The 16,140-nt window shown below is 39.1% G+C and overlaps 1 protein-coding gene across 4 annotated transcripts; it reads left to right on the top strand.

Moving 5' to 3' along the window:
* The first annotated feature begins 99 nt into the window (after positions 1-99).
* ARL5A (ARF like GTPase 5A) lies at positions 100-14,166 on the top strand. Of its 4 annotated transcripts, XM_073305463.1 has the most exons (7): positions 102-456; positions 2,789-2,899; positions 3,556-3,616; positions 6,805-6,952; positions 8,962-9,045; positions 11,795-11,946; positions 13,435-14,166. In XM_073305463.1, the coding sequence occupies exons 4-7, from the start codon at positions 6,809-6,811 to the stop codon at positions 13,481-13,483; spliced, it is 429 nt and encodes a 142-aa protein (XP_073161564.1). In that variant the 5' UTR covers positions 102-456; positions 2,789-2,899; positions 3,556-3,616; positions 6,805-6,808; the 3' UTR covers positions 13,484-14,166. The 4 variants fall into 4 exon arrangements, with proteins under 4 accessions (XP_073161563.1, XP_073161562.1, XP_073161565.1 ...); XM_073305462.2 differs by lacking the exons at positions 2,789-2,899; positions 13,435-14,166 and adding an exon at positions 12,714-12,957 and having other exon boundaries at positions 100-456; XM_073305461.1 differs by lacking the exon at positions 2,789-2,899 and having other exon boundaries at positions 101-456.
* The last annotated feature ends 1,974 nt before the right edge of the window (positions 14,167-16,140 follow it).

The following is a 16,140-nucleotide window of genomic DNA, read 5'->3' as shown; positions in this document are numbered from 1 at the left end:
AAGATGAGTCACGAGAGCGCCTCCTCCCATTCGCAGAACTCGCCTACTAGGGGGCGGGCCGTGGTATGCAAATGATCCGCTCCCATAGCGCCACGCCCCCCTCTCGTTCGCTCGGCCCTTCGGGTGGACGGTGGCCGGGAGGAGCTACTCGCTGCATTTTATTTCCCCCCTCGAAGCCGTGGTCGGGACGTCGTTTCGGAAACGGGAGCCGGGCTAGCGGCGATGTCCGTGAGCGGGGGCTGCACGGCCAGGAGTGCGCAGCCCCAGCGGGCCCGGCGCGGCCTCAGCCTGCCACCTCGTCGGGTAGCGCGGGACAGGGGCCGGGACTGAGCCGCCCTGGGCCCAGCAGGGAGAGCCGCCGCGGAGCCCAGAGGAGACGGGAGCTGCCGCGGGGCCGGGTCCGCCCGAGGATGGGAATCCTCTTCACCAGGATCTGGAGGCTGTTCAACCACCAGGGTGAGGGGCTCGGCTGGGGGGCGGGGAGCTCTCCGGGCCCGGGGGGGGGGCGGGGCCGGTCGAGGCGTCCCGGGGCTCCGCTGTGGCTGTGCCGGCTCCGTGCTCTGTTTACGTGTCACGCTCGCCGCCCGTGCCCGGGGCAGGTGCTCCGTGGAACCCAGCGCGCCTGCGGCCTCATCAATACACCGCCCGCGGTGGGAGCGGGGCAGGCTGGGCTGGAGGCGGCGGGGGGAGCCGGGCACACCCGAGTCCAGGTTCCCTGTCGAAGTGCGGAGGCGTGCAGGGCTCAGGAGCGAGCAGCAGGCGCTCTCGTGTCTCCGCTGGACTCAGAAGCGTTTGTGAGGAGCCGAGGGGGTCACTCCCCATACTGCAGCTGGAGCGAAAAGTGTCCGAAAGCAGCGCTGGGTCGCTCCGTTTTTGGCTAAAATACGCCACGTTCCTCTTCTGCTCAGATTAGATTCGATTGTTGTTGTTTTTCCCAAAGGGCAAGCACAGGTTCAAGAAATAAGCTGTATCATTAACTTCCTTTGTATCAAGCGTGCTCTGTTTGTATAAGTAAACTTGTTTCTCTGCATCTCTACAGACTTTTGCCTTAATGAGTCTACAAAACCTAGTTTGGTTTTTACGTTTCGGAAAAAACGCTCTGTGAAGATCACAGAGTACTTGAAGGCCAAGAGATGAATTATTTAAGTATGAACCAAATACAGCTTCTTATGGTGCCACATAACGTTTCCTTCCCTCAGTAGATTAGCTTCAAGACAAATGTGACTACTCCTGCCATGTTACTCTTATACAGTATTCTCTTTTTTCTAGTCCATGTAACAACTAGTCCAATTGCTCTTGAGTTTTAACAGAAAAGTTGGCTAGTAATCTTTACAAATGAACTCCACATATTACTTTTTATTTGCTGGACATTACTTAATAATTGTCCCTTACTAATGTGTTTAAAGCCAGAGACCAGAGTTGGCAGAAAAGAATAAAGGTATAGAAGTGATTTGTAGAAATTAGGCAGAGAAGTGAAGATGGAGAAAACATACCGTACTCAAAACAGCACTCCTTTAACGACAGATATGACATACTGCTTCATGAAAGTGCTACAGACATGAAGATGTTTCAGGAATTATGAAAAGGGTCCAAATCACAATTTTTACCCTGGGTCAGGTAATAAATAAGTAGTGAGCATAACACACACCCTAGTTTGATAAATTTTTTTAATGAGACATGGTGGCACTTACCACAGTACACTGTTCAGGTATGCATTCTGTGGTCACAATAAGGCACACTGCAAAATACTTAGGAAAACTTTTAGTTAATGTGTTTGAGTCTTTTCTGCTTCTCTGCTGTATTTATGGGGCAGGGGGTTCAGGAGAAAAGGAAGTGACTAATATGCACAAGGGAAAAAATAAAACTGACTAAGCAAACTGCTGTCAAATGCAAAAAGTGAATAAGTTGCTCTAAAAATGTACTACTTGTAGTTAAAATAATCTTAGGTTACTTGTAACCATAATAGATACAAACTCTGCAAAGAAAAGTAGGTTTGTTCCCCCCCCCCCCCCTTAAGTTGAAAAGTGTGTAATTTGATGGTAGTTGAATTTTGCCTTATCAGGTGGTAATGGAGGGGTTTCCTATGTAATTTTTTTTGCATTGTCTCATTTTTTTTAACTAGATGTAACAAGTAGAATATCTGAATACCTTGTGTTCCACAGTAGTTTTCTGTTAATTAGCAGCCTTTTTCATGGCTTGTTTTATTTTTTAACCTTATATACAGTATTAAGCTATTTGCAATTTGTCTTTCAATTTGTGTTTAAAAAAAAAAAAGCTAGCTGGACTATGTAGGAAGCATTAGTGACACCTGTAGCCATGATTAAGAGGGATTCTGAGCAGCATTGTGTGGAGGGAAATAGCAGCTAGAAGGGTATCCCATAAATATTTTGCTCATCCCCAAATAATTTATAAAACTTATTTTTAATATCAATATTTTAATTGCAATAACATACATAGAATCATACCATACTGCTGAATATGCTCTATCGGGTCTTGTTGCTTAATGTATGTTTTATTAGTGACAGTCAGTAAGTCTTAGTAGCTGTCATGAAAACTGCTTATTTTAGAGACAATATATTTTGTTCCTAATGCCACTTTCTTCTGAAAGATCTCTAATATCACATAAAATGCATGTTAACTTTTGTGTAGGTAGAATTTGTAAGCTCCTTTAAAGTTGCTTTTCAAATGAATTTATACAACTTTATACACCATGCTGAATGGCTCCCATAGTCAGAGCATTTTCCATTCAGCACAAAAACTTTTAAACCCCACTTTTTTGTCTTTAAAGTCTTGCAATATCCAGCTCCACTGCAGATCTTCTGCTCCAAGTGATTTCCTAGCATCCAGTATGCTGGAGACATCACACCTGAAACAGAAGTGCCTACTTACAGGGGGTCAGGTAATCTGTCATTTTTACAATATTGTGCAGTTATGCCAAGTTGTTCAAACTTCAATTCATACCCTCTGGGCTAAAAAACAGAACCACACAATATTGATTAAAAACAAAAAAGCACTTATGTGATCCCCTGTAATAGAACAAATGCAGCTGTAATGGGAGTAATTACTGCTGTGGTTGAGGTTTGGGTATACTTCAGAGGCTTGATTTTTAGCATGTCTGAAGACCACTTGGGCAAAAGAATACCCTTGCTTACATTGATGAGCCCTTACTCACATGTGCATTCTCTTTGAAGTCAATAAAACTGAGTAAAGTTATGTATTTTAGCCCACGATGAGTAGCTACCAACAGTACCACTTCTTCAATTTACATTATGGTAAATAGGAAATAGGAGATGCTGAATGAATACAAATACTTGGTTGAGGTTGGCATTTGGTTTCAAAATGAATTTACTTATAAGAGGTGCTGAAAAAATGATCAAGGCCCAATTGTGCTGTGTGCTATACATGAACTATCTGTGTATACAACTTGCTTTGATGCTTTTTTTTTAAAAAAAAAAGATTTAAAACAAGCACCAATGTGAACTGTCTGCTGAAAAGCACTAAAGTGTTATTAGCTACAGTGGTAACTGTGACTTACCAATAAAATTTTTATTTCAGAGCACAAAGTAATCATTGTTGGTCTGGATAATGCAGGAAAAACAACCATCCTTTACCAGTTGTAAGTACATAGTATGAATTCGCTGGCAAAAATGTATTTTTGAAAAATCCACTCTGTAGCTTCCTCTGATTTTTCGTTAACCCCCATTTAAGAGCAGCACACTGAGCATAGGTGGTGATCGTTTCATACATAAAAGGGAAATCCTGTAGTCTGGTTAGCAAGCATCTGATTCTGGCCCATCAGCAGGGTTTGGAGCTACTTATATTTAATGAACTGTGTCATAAATATCAATGCACCATAACAAGCTATGGCTATTTGCTGGTCAGAATTCAGGATCTTAATGGCATTTATAATATGTATACATTATGATGTCGGGGGGACTACCAGTATGCGCAAAGTTACTGAGATTCATACATTTTGTGGAAGTGTTGTTACTATGTAGTGCCTAAAAAGCCAGCCAGAAATGGGGTCCTGGGGTAAGATCCATGTTAGTAAAAGCTGTTTGTGTTAAATTAGTTGACAAAACCACCTCTAATCTTCATGTTACAGGTTTTTTTAATAGGGAGATGTGTATCTTTTCACAGTAAGCACTTCAGTATTTTGAAAACTCTTCTGACTCAATCCCAAGAACTGTTCATGGAGTGTTTAAAGAGCTATTGTCGTCTAGGTTACACCATAAGCTTATGTTTTGGATTTTGTTCAAAACAGATGTATTTATAACTCTTTTAATGTTGTTTTGTTTGAAACTCAAAGCCCATGCAGTATTTGCAACCTAAGCATACATTAGCACAATAAAAGCCATAAAATGAAACTGACTCAGTTATTATCATTGTTCAGGCTGAAAAAATGCAAAAAACCCCATACGTTATGAAAAGTAAAATCAATTTCCCTAATTCTAAAAATGTTTGTAATTAGGAACACAAGTAAAGAGATTCTAAATAAATAAATTAATTAAATATATGTCTGGAGTATGTTCTGTTTTAAATATGAAATTCAAGAAAAGGTGTCTTGCTCTGTCATTTTCATTATTCCCTTCTATCTGTTGCTCTGTCTACTTCTAATCCTTCTGTTCTGACCCTGCCCTAATTTCATCTTCCTTACAAATGTATGTTATGATTAAATTACTTACTACATGCTCATATACCACTGGGCAGTGGGGATTCTTTCCCGGAATACTAGACTATCCCTGCCCCTCTTCACTCCTGCTGGATTCTGTTCAAATGATGTTCTAACAGTGTTTCAATCTCAAATCTCTCTCTGTGCAACCAAAGAGTTAGAAGAAATCGGAAAACTTTAGACAGTCTTTTAATTTTTGTCAAGTGCACTGGTCAGTTTATGGCAATAGCAATCATAAGCAAGTTCTTGAAAATGCTTCGTTTTTCTTGAAAATGTTTTTGTGTGAGCAGTACTGCAATACATTTCAATTACTTTGAATCCCTGTTTTAGATACTCATGAATACTACTACTAATGTGTTACTTTGGTTGTCTTGGCAAAACAGCATTTTAAAATATCTTGTTTTTTTCTCAAAAGACAAAGCAATTGATCTCCATTAAAAATCATTTCTCAAACATTTTCTTTAACTTACTGTATATACTCGTTCATAAGCCAAATTTTTTCATTTAAAAAGGGGAAGCATCAGAGAAGGGGGTCTGCTTATGAATGGGTATAGAGCGGCAGAAGTGGGACACAGCCCCTCCCCTCAACAGAGGGAGCAAGGAGAGGCAGCACAGCCAGCGGAGCCAGAAGGGAAGAGGCAGAGCCAGAGTCTCTCCGCTTCTGGCCATGGTGCTCTTCCCCAGCCTCCGAAGCAGGCTGCAGCTGTGCCGCTCGCCCCCACCCCCCAGAGCAGGCTGTGGCCACGCTGCCCAGCCTGCTGGAGCACGCTGTGGCTGTGCCACCCAGCCGAGCCTGCTGGAACATGCTGCGGCCACGCTGCCCAGTCTTGCCTGCCGGAGCAGCTCCAGCCAGGCCAGAGACATCCTCCCCAGCTATGGTGGGAAGGGATGGGATGGGGAGAGTGTGGGGGTCCCGGGCTAGGTGTGGGGTCATATGGGGGGTGGTCATAGGGGTTATGCCCCTGACCCCCAGCTTCTCCCTCCCCCCCCCCTCCCCAAAAAATTGTCCCCCACCAGCTGCTGTCCTGGCCAGTCAGGGTAAGCAGGTGGCGTGCTGGGACACTTTGTTTACTTAAGTTTACCTCTATGCCTCTGGACGCTCGAATTAAACAAACCATCTTGGCCCACCAGTGGCTTATCCTGATGGCCCAGGAGCCAAAATCTGACCCCTGAATTATAGGGTCAGCTTATGAATGGGTCATAAAAAATTTCCATTTTTACATCTCCATCTTGTGGGGGTTGGCTTATAAACGATCCGGCTTATGATAGAGTATATACGGTAAGTGGTTTTTGGCTTATGGTGGCAGGTTTAGGCAAACGGAAGAGGAGAACTGATATAGTATATTGGGATGGGGTTGTCTTGGTTTTTTATTATTTATTATTTTTCATCAATCTTATAAATCAAGTGGTTTAGCAACATTCCTTTTATTTCAGAGTTGGAGAAGAACAATCATTCTCTCCCAGACTGAGCTACATTGTGCCAAGTTTCATTGGGGGAGGGGAGAAACTTGTCTTTTTTCTACCCACCCTTAAGCAGTAAATGCCCTTAAAACAGAGTCAAAAAGAAGTGCTCTCTCAGGGCTTGTCTGCACTACCGCGCGGGGTCAATCTAAGATACGCAACTTCAGCTATGTGAATAGGGTAGCTGAAGTCGATGTACTTAGATCTACTTACCACGGTGTCTTCACTGCGGTAAGTTGACAGCTGACGCTCTCCCGTTGACTCTGCTTGTGCTTATCATTCTGGTAGAGTACCGGAGTCGACGGGAGAGCGCTCAGCGGTCGATTTATCTTGTCTATACTTGTCACGATAAATTGACCCCCGCTGGATTGATTGCTGCCCGCCGGTCCAACGGGTAATGTAGACAAGCCCTCAGTTTTATAGTTTGTTCACTGAGTGAACAAGAGTAAATCATTCATCTGCTCTTTCTTTACTTCACCTTTCTGTTGTCAAAGAATGCCTACCACCATTCTGCAGATAAGCCTTCCAATCTGAGACAACTGTCCATTTTAGTTTTTAAAAATGGGCCAATTTTGTGGTCTAGTATGTGTGATAGTGCATCTCCAAATACAGTTGACTTTTGTCAACATTGCGTATGCAGTTTTTGATCATTCATTCTTTTCCTTTTGCAGTTCTATGAATGAAGTGGTGCATACCTCTCCTACGATAGGCAGCAATGTAGAAGAGATAGTGGTTAATAACACACGTTTTCTAATGTGGGATATTGGAGGGCAAGAGTCTCTTCGATCTTCATGGAATACTTATTATACAAACACAGAGGTAAGAGTTTATTCCCTGTTGGAAGATATGTTCTTATAAGGAATTAAAATAACATCTTAATGAATAATCCAAGAGAGAGTTTGGTTAACTAAAGTTTATATCTTACTCCATTTCAGATATTACTGTAGCACTTTGTAGACATTCTGGATGCTTGTATTTCAATTTGTATGTTCTCTCCTTAGCATGCTGTTTCATTTCACACCTATATATCACGTAAGCTACATAACAAAACAGTATAATGTAAAAGAACCAGAAACTAACCATCAAAACAAGTAAGAACTCTTCCAAGTAAGGTACCCTTTTTAAAAATGAGAATAATCACGTGAAAATTCCCCTTACGCTTTTCACAGACAACCTTAATAAGGCACAAAACCCACACTGAACTCTTTCAACATATACATCACCAATATTCATGTATCTTTAAGAAAAGTACTTCAATGGTGATATCAGCAACTCTGTGTAGTTAAATTGGAACCTTTGCTGTATTATCAAGATGCTTTCCTTCAGTGCTAAATGTTCTATACTCTACACCTGTACTAAATAATGAAGAAACTTTACCTTCTGAAAAATGATTTAATCATCATAAATACTGTAGCTGTTTGGCCATTCTCAAAAGACTCAGATGTGCGTGTAACTCTAGATTTCCTGTCTTCCAACTGCATGCTTTTACTTGACGTGGGGGTTGGGGAGCGTATGTGTGTTACCCTAGCACTGGCTACCCACTTTCCCCTTTAAAATAATTGCTAGTCATTTCATTGCAAAATAGCAGGGCAGGTAGGGGAAGGAATTCTGTGAGTTAGTGTGTTGCTCTTTTTGTAAGAGTATATCATATTCCAGTCAATGGGAATTGGGTGCCTCTGTACCACTGAAAGTCTACCCCTAAAACTGTAGTTGATTAAGGATGAAATCTTGACCTCAGTGAAGTCAGTGGGGCCAGTATTTCACCCTAAATGCTTGCAGAAACTTAAACAATTGTTCAGTTAAAATGGGTAAAAGTGAAATCCAAAGTCGTCATAACAGAGCAGGATTCCTGAATTGTAGAAATAAGCAACTTAAAAGAGGACTTAAATAAAATAATCAGGAATTTTGCATGCCAAATTTATTTGTCTACCAACTTAAACATAAATTACAAATATTTTAATACTAGAATTATCAACAAACCATTGATTTCTGAGCAGAACTGTAATATGCATATAAGTAGGGCCCTACCAAATTCACGGTCCATTTTGGTCAATTTCACAGTTCTAGGATTTTAAAAATAGCAAATTTCATGATTTCAGCTGTTTAAATCTGAAATTTCACAGTGTTGTAGTTGGTAGGGGTCCTGACCCGAAAAGGAATTGTGGGGGGGTTGCAAGGTTATTGTATGGGGGTTGTGGTATTGCTACCCTTACTTCTGCACTGTTGCAGATGGCAGCGCTGCCTTCAGAGCTGGGCACCTGAACAGCGGAGGTTGCTCACCATGAGGAGCCAGCAGCAGCATAGAAGTAAGGATGGCATGGTATGGATGGGCCCTTTGTCAGCAGCCGTCACTTTCCGGATGCCCGACTCTGAAGGCAGCAGCACAGAAGTAAGGATGGCATGGTATGGTATTGCTATCCTTACTTCTGTGCTGCTGCTGGCAGGGCTCTGCTTTCAGAGCTGGACACCCGGCCAACAGCTGCTGCTCTCCAGCCACCCAGCTCTGAAGACAGTGTATAAGTAAGGGTGGCAATACTGAAACCTCCCTAAAATAACCTTGACCTCTTGCAACTCCCCTTTGGGTCAGGATCCCCAATTCGAGGAACTCTGGTCTCCCCCCAGAAATCTCTATAGTATAGGGTAAAAGCACACAAAAGACCAGATTTCATGGTCCATGATGTTTTTCATGGCCGTGAATTTGGTAGGGCCCTATGTATGAGGGAGGAAGTTAACACTTTGCTTATGACCCAGGGTGCACATCTATTAAACATGATTTAAGATTGTGCACACTATATATTTGTTTACTGATCCTTTTTTACCCTTTAAAGTTTGTCATCGTTGTTGTGGACAGCACAGACAGAGAGCGAATTTCTGTAACTAAAGAAGAACTTTATAAAATGTTAGCACATGAGGTGAGTAGTGGGTTTTTTATATTTTTGGTGAACATTTACAACTATCTTTCTCACAAATAAATAGCATGTGAATGTATTATTTACCTTACACGCTTGGTTATTTGTAAATATATTCACAAAAAATGAGTCTGACTCTTCTCTTTTCTCTCTCGTTTCCCTACTACAATATTGCCTTAATAAAAAGTTTTGTTTTTTTTTAAAGTTAAGTTACAATGAAACATTAACATGCCACATCATACATTGCTTTTTCAGGATAAGGTTAATATTCAAAAAATCTGGCTAAAGTTTGTGGCATGATGGTTGGGAAGCCCTCCTCTTCTGAATATGCTGAAAAGGGTGCTGAGATTTCAAAATACCTATCCTCTTTTTAGCCATTCTCTTGTGTACATACTTGTTAAGAGTTTTTTCCTTTACAAGGACAGTCCATATTTTACTGTACCACAATTCCATAGGAGAAGTCATATTTTTCCAATGATGTGCAATATTAATTCTTCATGCTAACAATAACATTCTGTTTGAAATGTGTCTATGCTCTGCCAGAGCATTAAGCTTCTCTAGGAAGCTGATATTTTGCATAGATGAATCTCTGTAATGATGTCCTCCCAAAACTGTCTTAATTCTTGGACACAACCACCACATGTGCAAGTATGTTCCCCTTTTCCTGCAACCCCTCTAACAGAGCACTTCCCTACTAACAAAGACATGATGGCATTTGACTCCAGTTAAGATCCATCTATATTGTATAACAGTTTTCTTTTAACTACACAAAATGAAGATTTATATCCTCTTTCCCATATAGAGACCCACTCTTCCAGATCAATTTCTTTGTTCAAATCCTGCTTTGGACCAACGTCTTAAATTCCTGACACCGACACCCTTTCCCTTAGCTACTGTCTTTAATAATCAAGACTTTATCCCTAGGAAATATAAGTGATCATTCGTTGTGGGTAAGAGCTGAGATTACTCAGATTTAGACAGCTGTTCCTGGGTCCTGACTTGAAATCCTACCAAGAAATATGTAATAATGTAAATAATAGTATAAAGATCCTGTGTTTTCAGTTTTTATAAGTCAAACATTTTATTGTGAAATCTGGATACAGGATGGCTTATCTAGACCTTTAACAACATTTGAGGAATTGTCCCAGGAGCAAGCTGGAACAAAAGCTTTTAATTTCTGAGATATGTACAAGTTTGACTGGAAAAGATCTTGATAAGAAAACATAACTCTTTTTAAGAACTGCACAATGTTGTGATCTTAAATTAGTGATGCTCTTCTATACAGTAAAGTAAATTCAAGAAAGTGATCTGTCTGTAGTGTCTGACAGAATTCTGAATGCCTGACTTGGAAAGCACATAACTGTTAGTTGGATGACTAAACCTGCTGTCTGGAGGTAGATGAAGAGCAGGGTGGAGGGTAGCCCAAAGTCCAAGAGCAGCACTTATATGAACCCATCCATGGCTGATTGGAAGTACTAGGGTGCTGTCTCCAGACCTTGATTCGGGGTTCTATCTTTTATATATATCTCGCTAGCAGAGATCAGTGTTCTGGCTGTTCTGTCACTCCACAGGCTCTTGGCTGCTGCAAGGAGGTGAGGGTAGAGAAACAGAAAAGGTTTCCATTACTCTGTTCCTTCCTAATTCCCTCCCACCTCTTTTTGAATGGGGTCAGAGTTGTTTTCCTTGTTGAATAACTGAAGTGTCTTTCTGTGCAACAAATAGCTCTTAGTCTTGTTGTTTTACTTAACAAAATATAACCAAAAGCAAGCTGATACTTAAACCTGTAGAGGTCTTCTGTGAACTGAAACAATAAAAATTGAGAACATCTGATTCTTTCTAGAAATGTTGGGAATATTCTGAGTATTAAAATAGAGTTAAAAGAATAAAATTGACCAGAAAACATTTAAAACAACTTACAAGGCTGTAGGGAAATATTGAAGCCCTAGAAAGATAATTAAATAATTCATATGTGATAATTGACTAAATGAGAACCCAGTATATATCTCTCTCTCTCTAGTGAAACCACAGAAGAAAGCTTTGATAAGGGAGATGAATGAGACCAATATAGTATTTCTGAGTGAAAATACCACAAATGATTCAGATGCCTCTTGCAAACCAGCCTTTTCGTTTTAGGTAGCAGAAAATACTCATGTTGGAGGGAAGGGAAGATCTCCAGTATAAATGAGAAACGCTTTTACAAGGAGGATGTTGTAGTTAATATTGTAGTTAGTATATCAATTGTATGACACTGGGTATTTAAGAGACTTGCATTTGTTTCATTAGAGTCATTTTGTTGAACTTTTTTTTGGTAGGAAAATAATGATTAGCACTTAGGGTAATAATTTACAGATGCCAGTCATAATGCACCTTGTCCACAAGCCCTGGAATGAACTATTGATCCACTGTTGATCCATAACAGATTTTAAAGGTGGAAAAAACTCTGTAAACAAAATGACAAATGTTTCCACTGCCAATCAGAAACTGTTAGACTAGCAGTTACTCTCAGACTTTGTAAATTTCAGTTATACTTAGAAACACAGGCAATATGTTTTCATTCTGGACTTTGAAACCTTTCAGAATTCTAAAAGCAGAATGTGTGTTGGCACTTAAGTGAAAGATGCATGCACAAATGTTTTCAAGATCATAAAGACACTTCCAAATCAGAAACCTAATTTGACTCTGAAAATCTCTGAAATCATAATAGAAAAATAATTAAGCCTCTAAACATTTTTCTCCGTCTTTTCCTCTGTAGGACTTAAAGAAAGCAGGTTTGCTTATTTTTGCTAACAAACAAGATGTTAAAGAGTGCATGACGATAGCTGAAATATCCCAGTTTCTGAAACTAACTTCAGTTAAAGATCACCAGTGGCATATCCAAGCATGCTGCGCTCTAACTGGCGAGGGGTAAGAGTTCTTCTTGGGAATACTTTCTGAATAATTTTGGTACCTGTATCGTGGTATACATAGGCTGTTATTTGAGATACATCCCCTAACACACCTCTGCATTCTGGGACCGGAATCTCAAGGCAACATTGAAAATCATTGAAAATGATGTCCTTTTAAACATGAATTCTTCTTAGGGCCCTGCATTAAATTCAGCAACATATAGCACATTCAAGAAAAATAAAGACCTGCCCCAGAGATCTAGTAGCACTGGGAAATAACTGTTGTGTACTGTGAAGAGATACTATTCATTACGTGTATGGGTTGTTTTGCTTTTTAAAAGGTGAAACTCACCTCACTAGTCTTTGTTAAAGCACGCAGCAGTGGCAGTTATGTGGCCAGTTACAATGAAAAGCAGATATGTCTGTTACAGAGAACACATGCTTCCTTATGTGAACCAGGGAGTTAAGAAACCTTTTATCTATTTTTCTGGTATTTGTCACTGAAGTAAGCAAAATAAAATGGAGAGCGACCAAGGTGACTTGAAGACACATTTTAATGCCAAGTCTCCAAAGTGACACTAGTAATTTATTTTAAAATAAATTCAAAAAGAGCATTTCAAATCTGACACTGTCAATTGAGTGCACTCATATTCAAGATTATTTGGGAGAATTTTAGTGGTATCCTGAATGGTAATGAAATGTAGAGCCTTTCTCCTCTAGGTTGTAGAGCTCGTCTAGCTCAGATAGAATTTAAGTTGGCTCAGTAATCTAGTTTCTTGTTAACAGATGTTAACATCATATAAACCACAACCTAACTGATACTCTTGGAAGTCAGCAGAGCAGTGATGGTTCAGAGGGTACAGAGACTGACCTGACCCTAGATGTGGTCACATCAGGTCAGTGTGGTGACATATTTAGGCTTGGCAGAATTTGATTTTTACTTTATCATTTTGAGGGATAATATCAATGTTTATTTTTAAAATTTCTTCCCCATTTCTATCAATTTTTAAGAGTTCACAGTGGCAGTGAATTATGGTGTGTGTGTGTGGGGGGGGGGGTCAGGCAGTAATTATTTAATGGCAGTTGATGCTGAGATTCAAAAAATTTTAAAGCTGTGTAACCATTAAAACACAAATCACCAATAGCACATCTCAAAATATACAAAGAAAATATCCTTAAATCAAACTCTAAGTTCAAGTAGCATTTTTCTTTGTATATCTGTCAATTTTTATTGTTGTTGATAATATTTTTCATTGGTTTGTATATGTATGGTGAAATCAACGTTCGCCAACGTTTACCAATTTAAAAATCTAATCCTTCCAAGCCTAGACATATTGTTAAGGGGTTGTTTACAGTTTTACTTTTATTGTTGTGTAGATTGAACCTGTTAAGGTTGCAGGACTTTCACGAGCACATGCTGTCTGAGTTCTGACTAAAGTTACCATGACAGAATATTTGTAGGTAGTTTTTTATGCAAAAATACATATTTTAATTCTTTTATTTACAGATTGTGCCAAGGACTTGAATGGATGATGTCAAGACTTAAAATCAGATGATTTTTAATGACCTCTTTGCACTGACATTGCATACAAAAGTGCTGTACCTATGGATACCTTGGTTAACTGTACCTATGGTAACCTGCAAAAATAATGGGTTAGATGTATTTATATTTCAACTTTATTTTCTACACACACATATTAAGGCCACCTCTTTGAAAACAGATGAAGATGAAGGTTCTAGTTTGTTTTCCCCATTCATTGCCTCTGAAGATAGGTTTAAAAACTGTGGTTGACATTCTTCTCAAGATAAAGCCACTCAGGACTGTGTGTGGTGAGTATGAAGTGAGGGGAAAGAATTTTTAACTTTACATTTTATATTCCGGTATAACCTTCCTAGTTGAAGATGTTGGCCTCGTTATTCCAGTAAATTAGCAAGCAAATCAGTGGCATAAGTATTGACTTTCCAGTATTTTAAAACTTGTTGAAATGTGCTACAGATACAAAAATATTTTCCTCTGTGTACTGTACATATTTGTGTATATTTATACCTCAAGTATAGGTTAACTGAAATCTGTTCCAAGAAAAAGTGAATAACACTGAATCTCAGTGTACTGAGACTAGTACTAATGTTGAGATTGTTGACATGTCACAGTTGCTTTTCCTTTGTTCTCTGTACTGCTCTAACCTTCACCAAGTAATTGGTGCACCATTTCTTTATAAAGTGAAATCTCTTAAGACTATTGGTTTTAATGTTTCTCATATATATACTCTGCAATTAAGAATGATCACAAAAAGGGATAGTGTGTCTGAATGTGGATTTTATACTTTGTTCAGTATTGGCAACTAACTGTAAAACTTTGCTAAAAGGTAAAGAATCCAAAAAGTTAGCATTCTCACTTTGTTGGGTAAGACCATTCCAAAATATGCCTGTGTTCTGCTCTGCTTTGTTTTATGCTCAACATCATGTTGAGTATTTATGATAGATTCCTATCTTGGGGGTAAATCTTCACTATTAATAAAGGGAAAATGTGTCTTAGTTTTCCTTATGCAAAGAAGTGACCAAAAAAGTGTGCTTTAATGTTCTCACCAGAAATCTTACGGAACAGTCTATTTTGTATTAATATGTCTTCAGAGAAAGAGGATACTGACTGGTGGTGGTCCAAAATTGCTGAAGTAACTATTTGTATCTGTGTATAAGAGACTGACGTGGGGGAGAAGAGAGGATACACTATTCTACCGTAACTGATGCTTGATTCTGCTCCTATAGAAGTCCATGTGAAAACTCAGAATTAAATGATGCATGTAAATGATGCTTCAGCATCACAATGATGAGGCCCCAACTGACTGGTCATGATTCATAGGGGATATGCAAAGAACTATGGGAATCATAACTATCCTATTCTTCCTGTATTGGTAAATGGGAGGCGTGTGGGGATCCTAATATGGAGATAATTGAGAACCATGGGTGAAAAATATTTTAGTTCTTCATGAGAATAACACTTGGGTGGTGTGAAATGTTGTTGGTATCATGAAATGTGTGCATAATCATAATCACAGATTTTCTGTCTTATTCTGTACATGTGTATATTTAAGTAATAATGTAAAACTAGACAAAAAAAGTTTAAGGACAAGACCATTTTAAAACTGGTTTAATTTTTAAGGCAGTTATGAATTCATCTTTAGAAGGTGAGGTTGTGAAACACATCCAGTTTCCATTTATTTTAGTTGTGTACTGCATTGTATTGGTTAAAATGTTGACATAGTATTCATGGGGACAATAATGAAGACCACTTCAAAAGTGTGTATTTAACAGCTGAGTTGTCCCAAGTATGAAATGTAACTTTCTGATGTAGTCATGAAATCTCTTTTGCTAATTGGCTGATAGAGATTCTGCGATGTCCATTTTTTAAATTCATACATGCATTTATTTACATAAGACATGCACAGAGATCAGTGTTATTAACTAACTGGTGTATTGCATAATGTGTAAATGTTTTTGCATTGTTTTTTCTTTAAGACTGTTTGTTTTATCTGGAGGTATTTTCGAGAAACAAAATTTGCATCCTTTGAACACAGAAATGAACAATTTTAGTTTTCCTACTCTAACGAAAAATGCTGGACTTAACTACATTCATAATCATCTTAGAGTACCATGACTACTTTTTTTTCTAGATTTTCTTTCATGCTTGAAGTGCTGTATTCTTTTGTCGCTGTTGCTTTTAAATTTTAAAGTTTTTTTTATAAGATAAAAATCACTCTTATTAACGGAATATGAAATGCAAAACAGTATTCATGTACAATTTTTAAAAATATTTTCCTGGAATTTGCTGTTCTTACCCTGTTCAAGTTTTTATGGCTTAAAATGTTTGCCTAATAAGTAGCATGGCTGAAGGGAATCTATAAATATTTTTCTAAAAGCATGACTTTTATATCACAAACAGGGTTTGGAGACCTTCTAATGCATGTGAACTATCTTCCCTCTTCCAGGTGACAGGGAAACTATCTATTTCTATCTCAATGCATTAGCCAAATATCTATGTGATTTATTATTTGTGTTTGAAGTAGTGGCAAGAGGTTCCCATCAGGGGTCAATATCTTATTGCATGCACAGGGCACAGCATTCACACTCAATAAATTGTTCCAGGCCCAAAGTATTTATTATCTAACCAACCACATACAATCTGATGGGCTTTGAGCAGCAATGGAGCCTTAAC

Source organism: Lepidochelys kempii, chromosome 11 (assembly GCF_965140285.1).
Source record: "Lepidochelys kempii isolate rLepKem1 chromosome 11, rLepKem1.hap1, whole genome shotgun sequence".
NCBI lineage: Eukaryota > Metazoa > Chordata > Testudines > Cheloniidae > Lepidochelys > Lepidochelys kempii.
The sequence above is the reverse complement of the archived record's forward strand: the minus strand, read 5'-3'. Positions and strand labels throughout refer to the sequence as shown.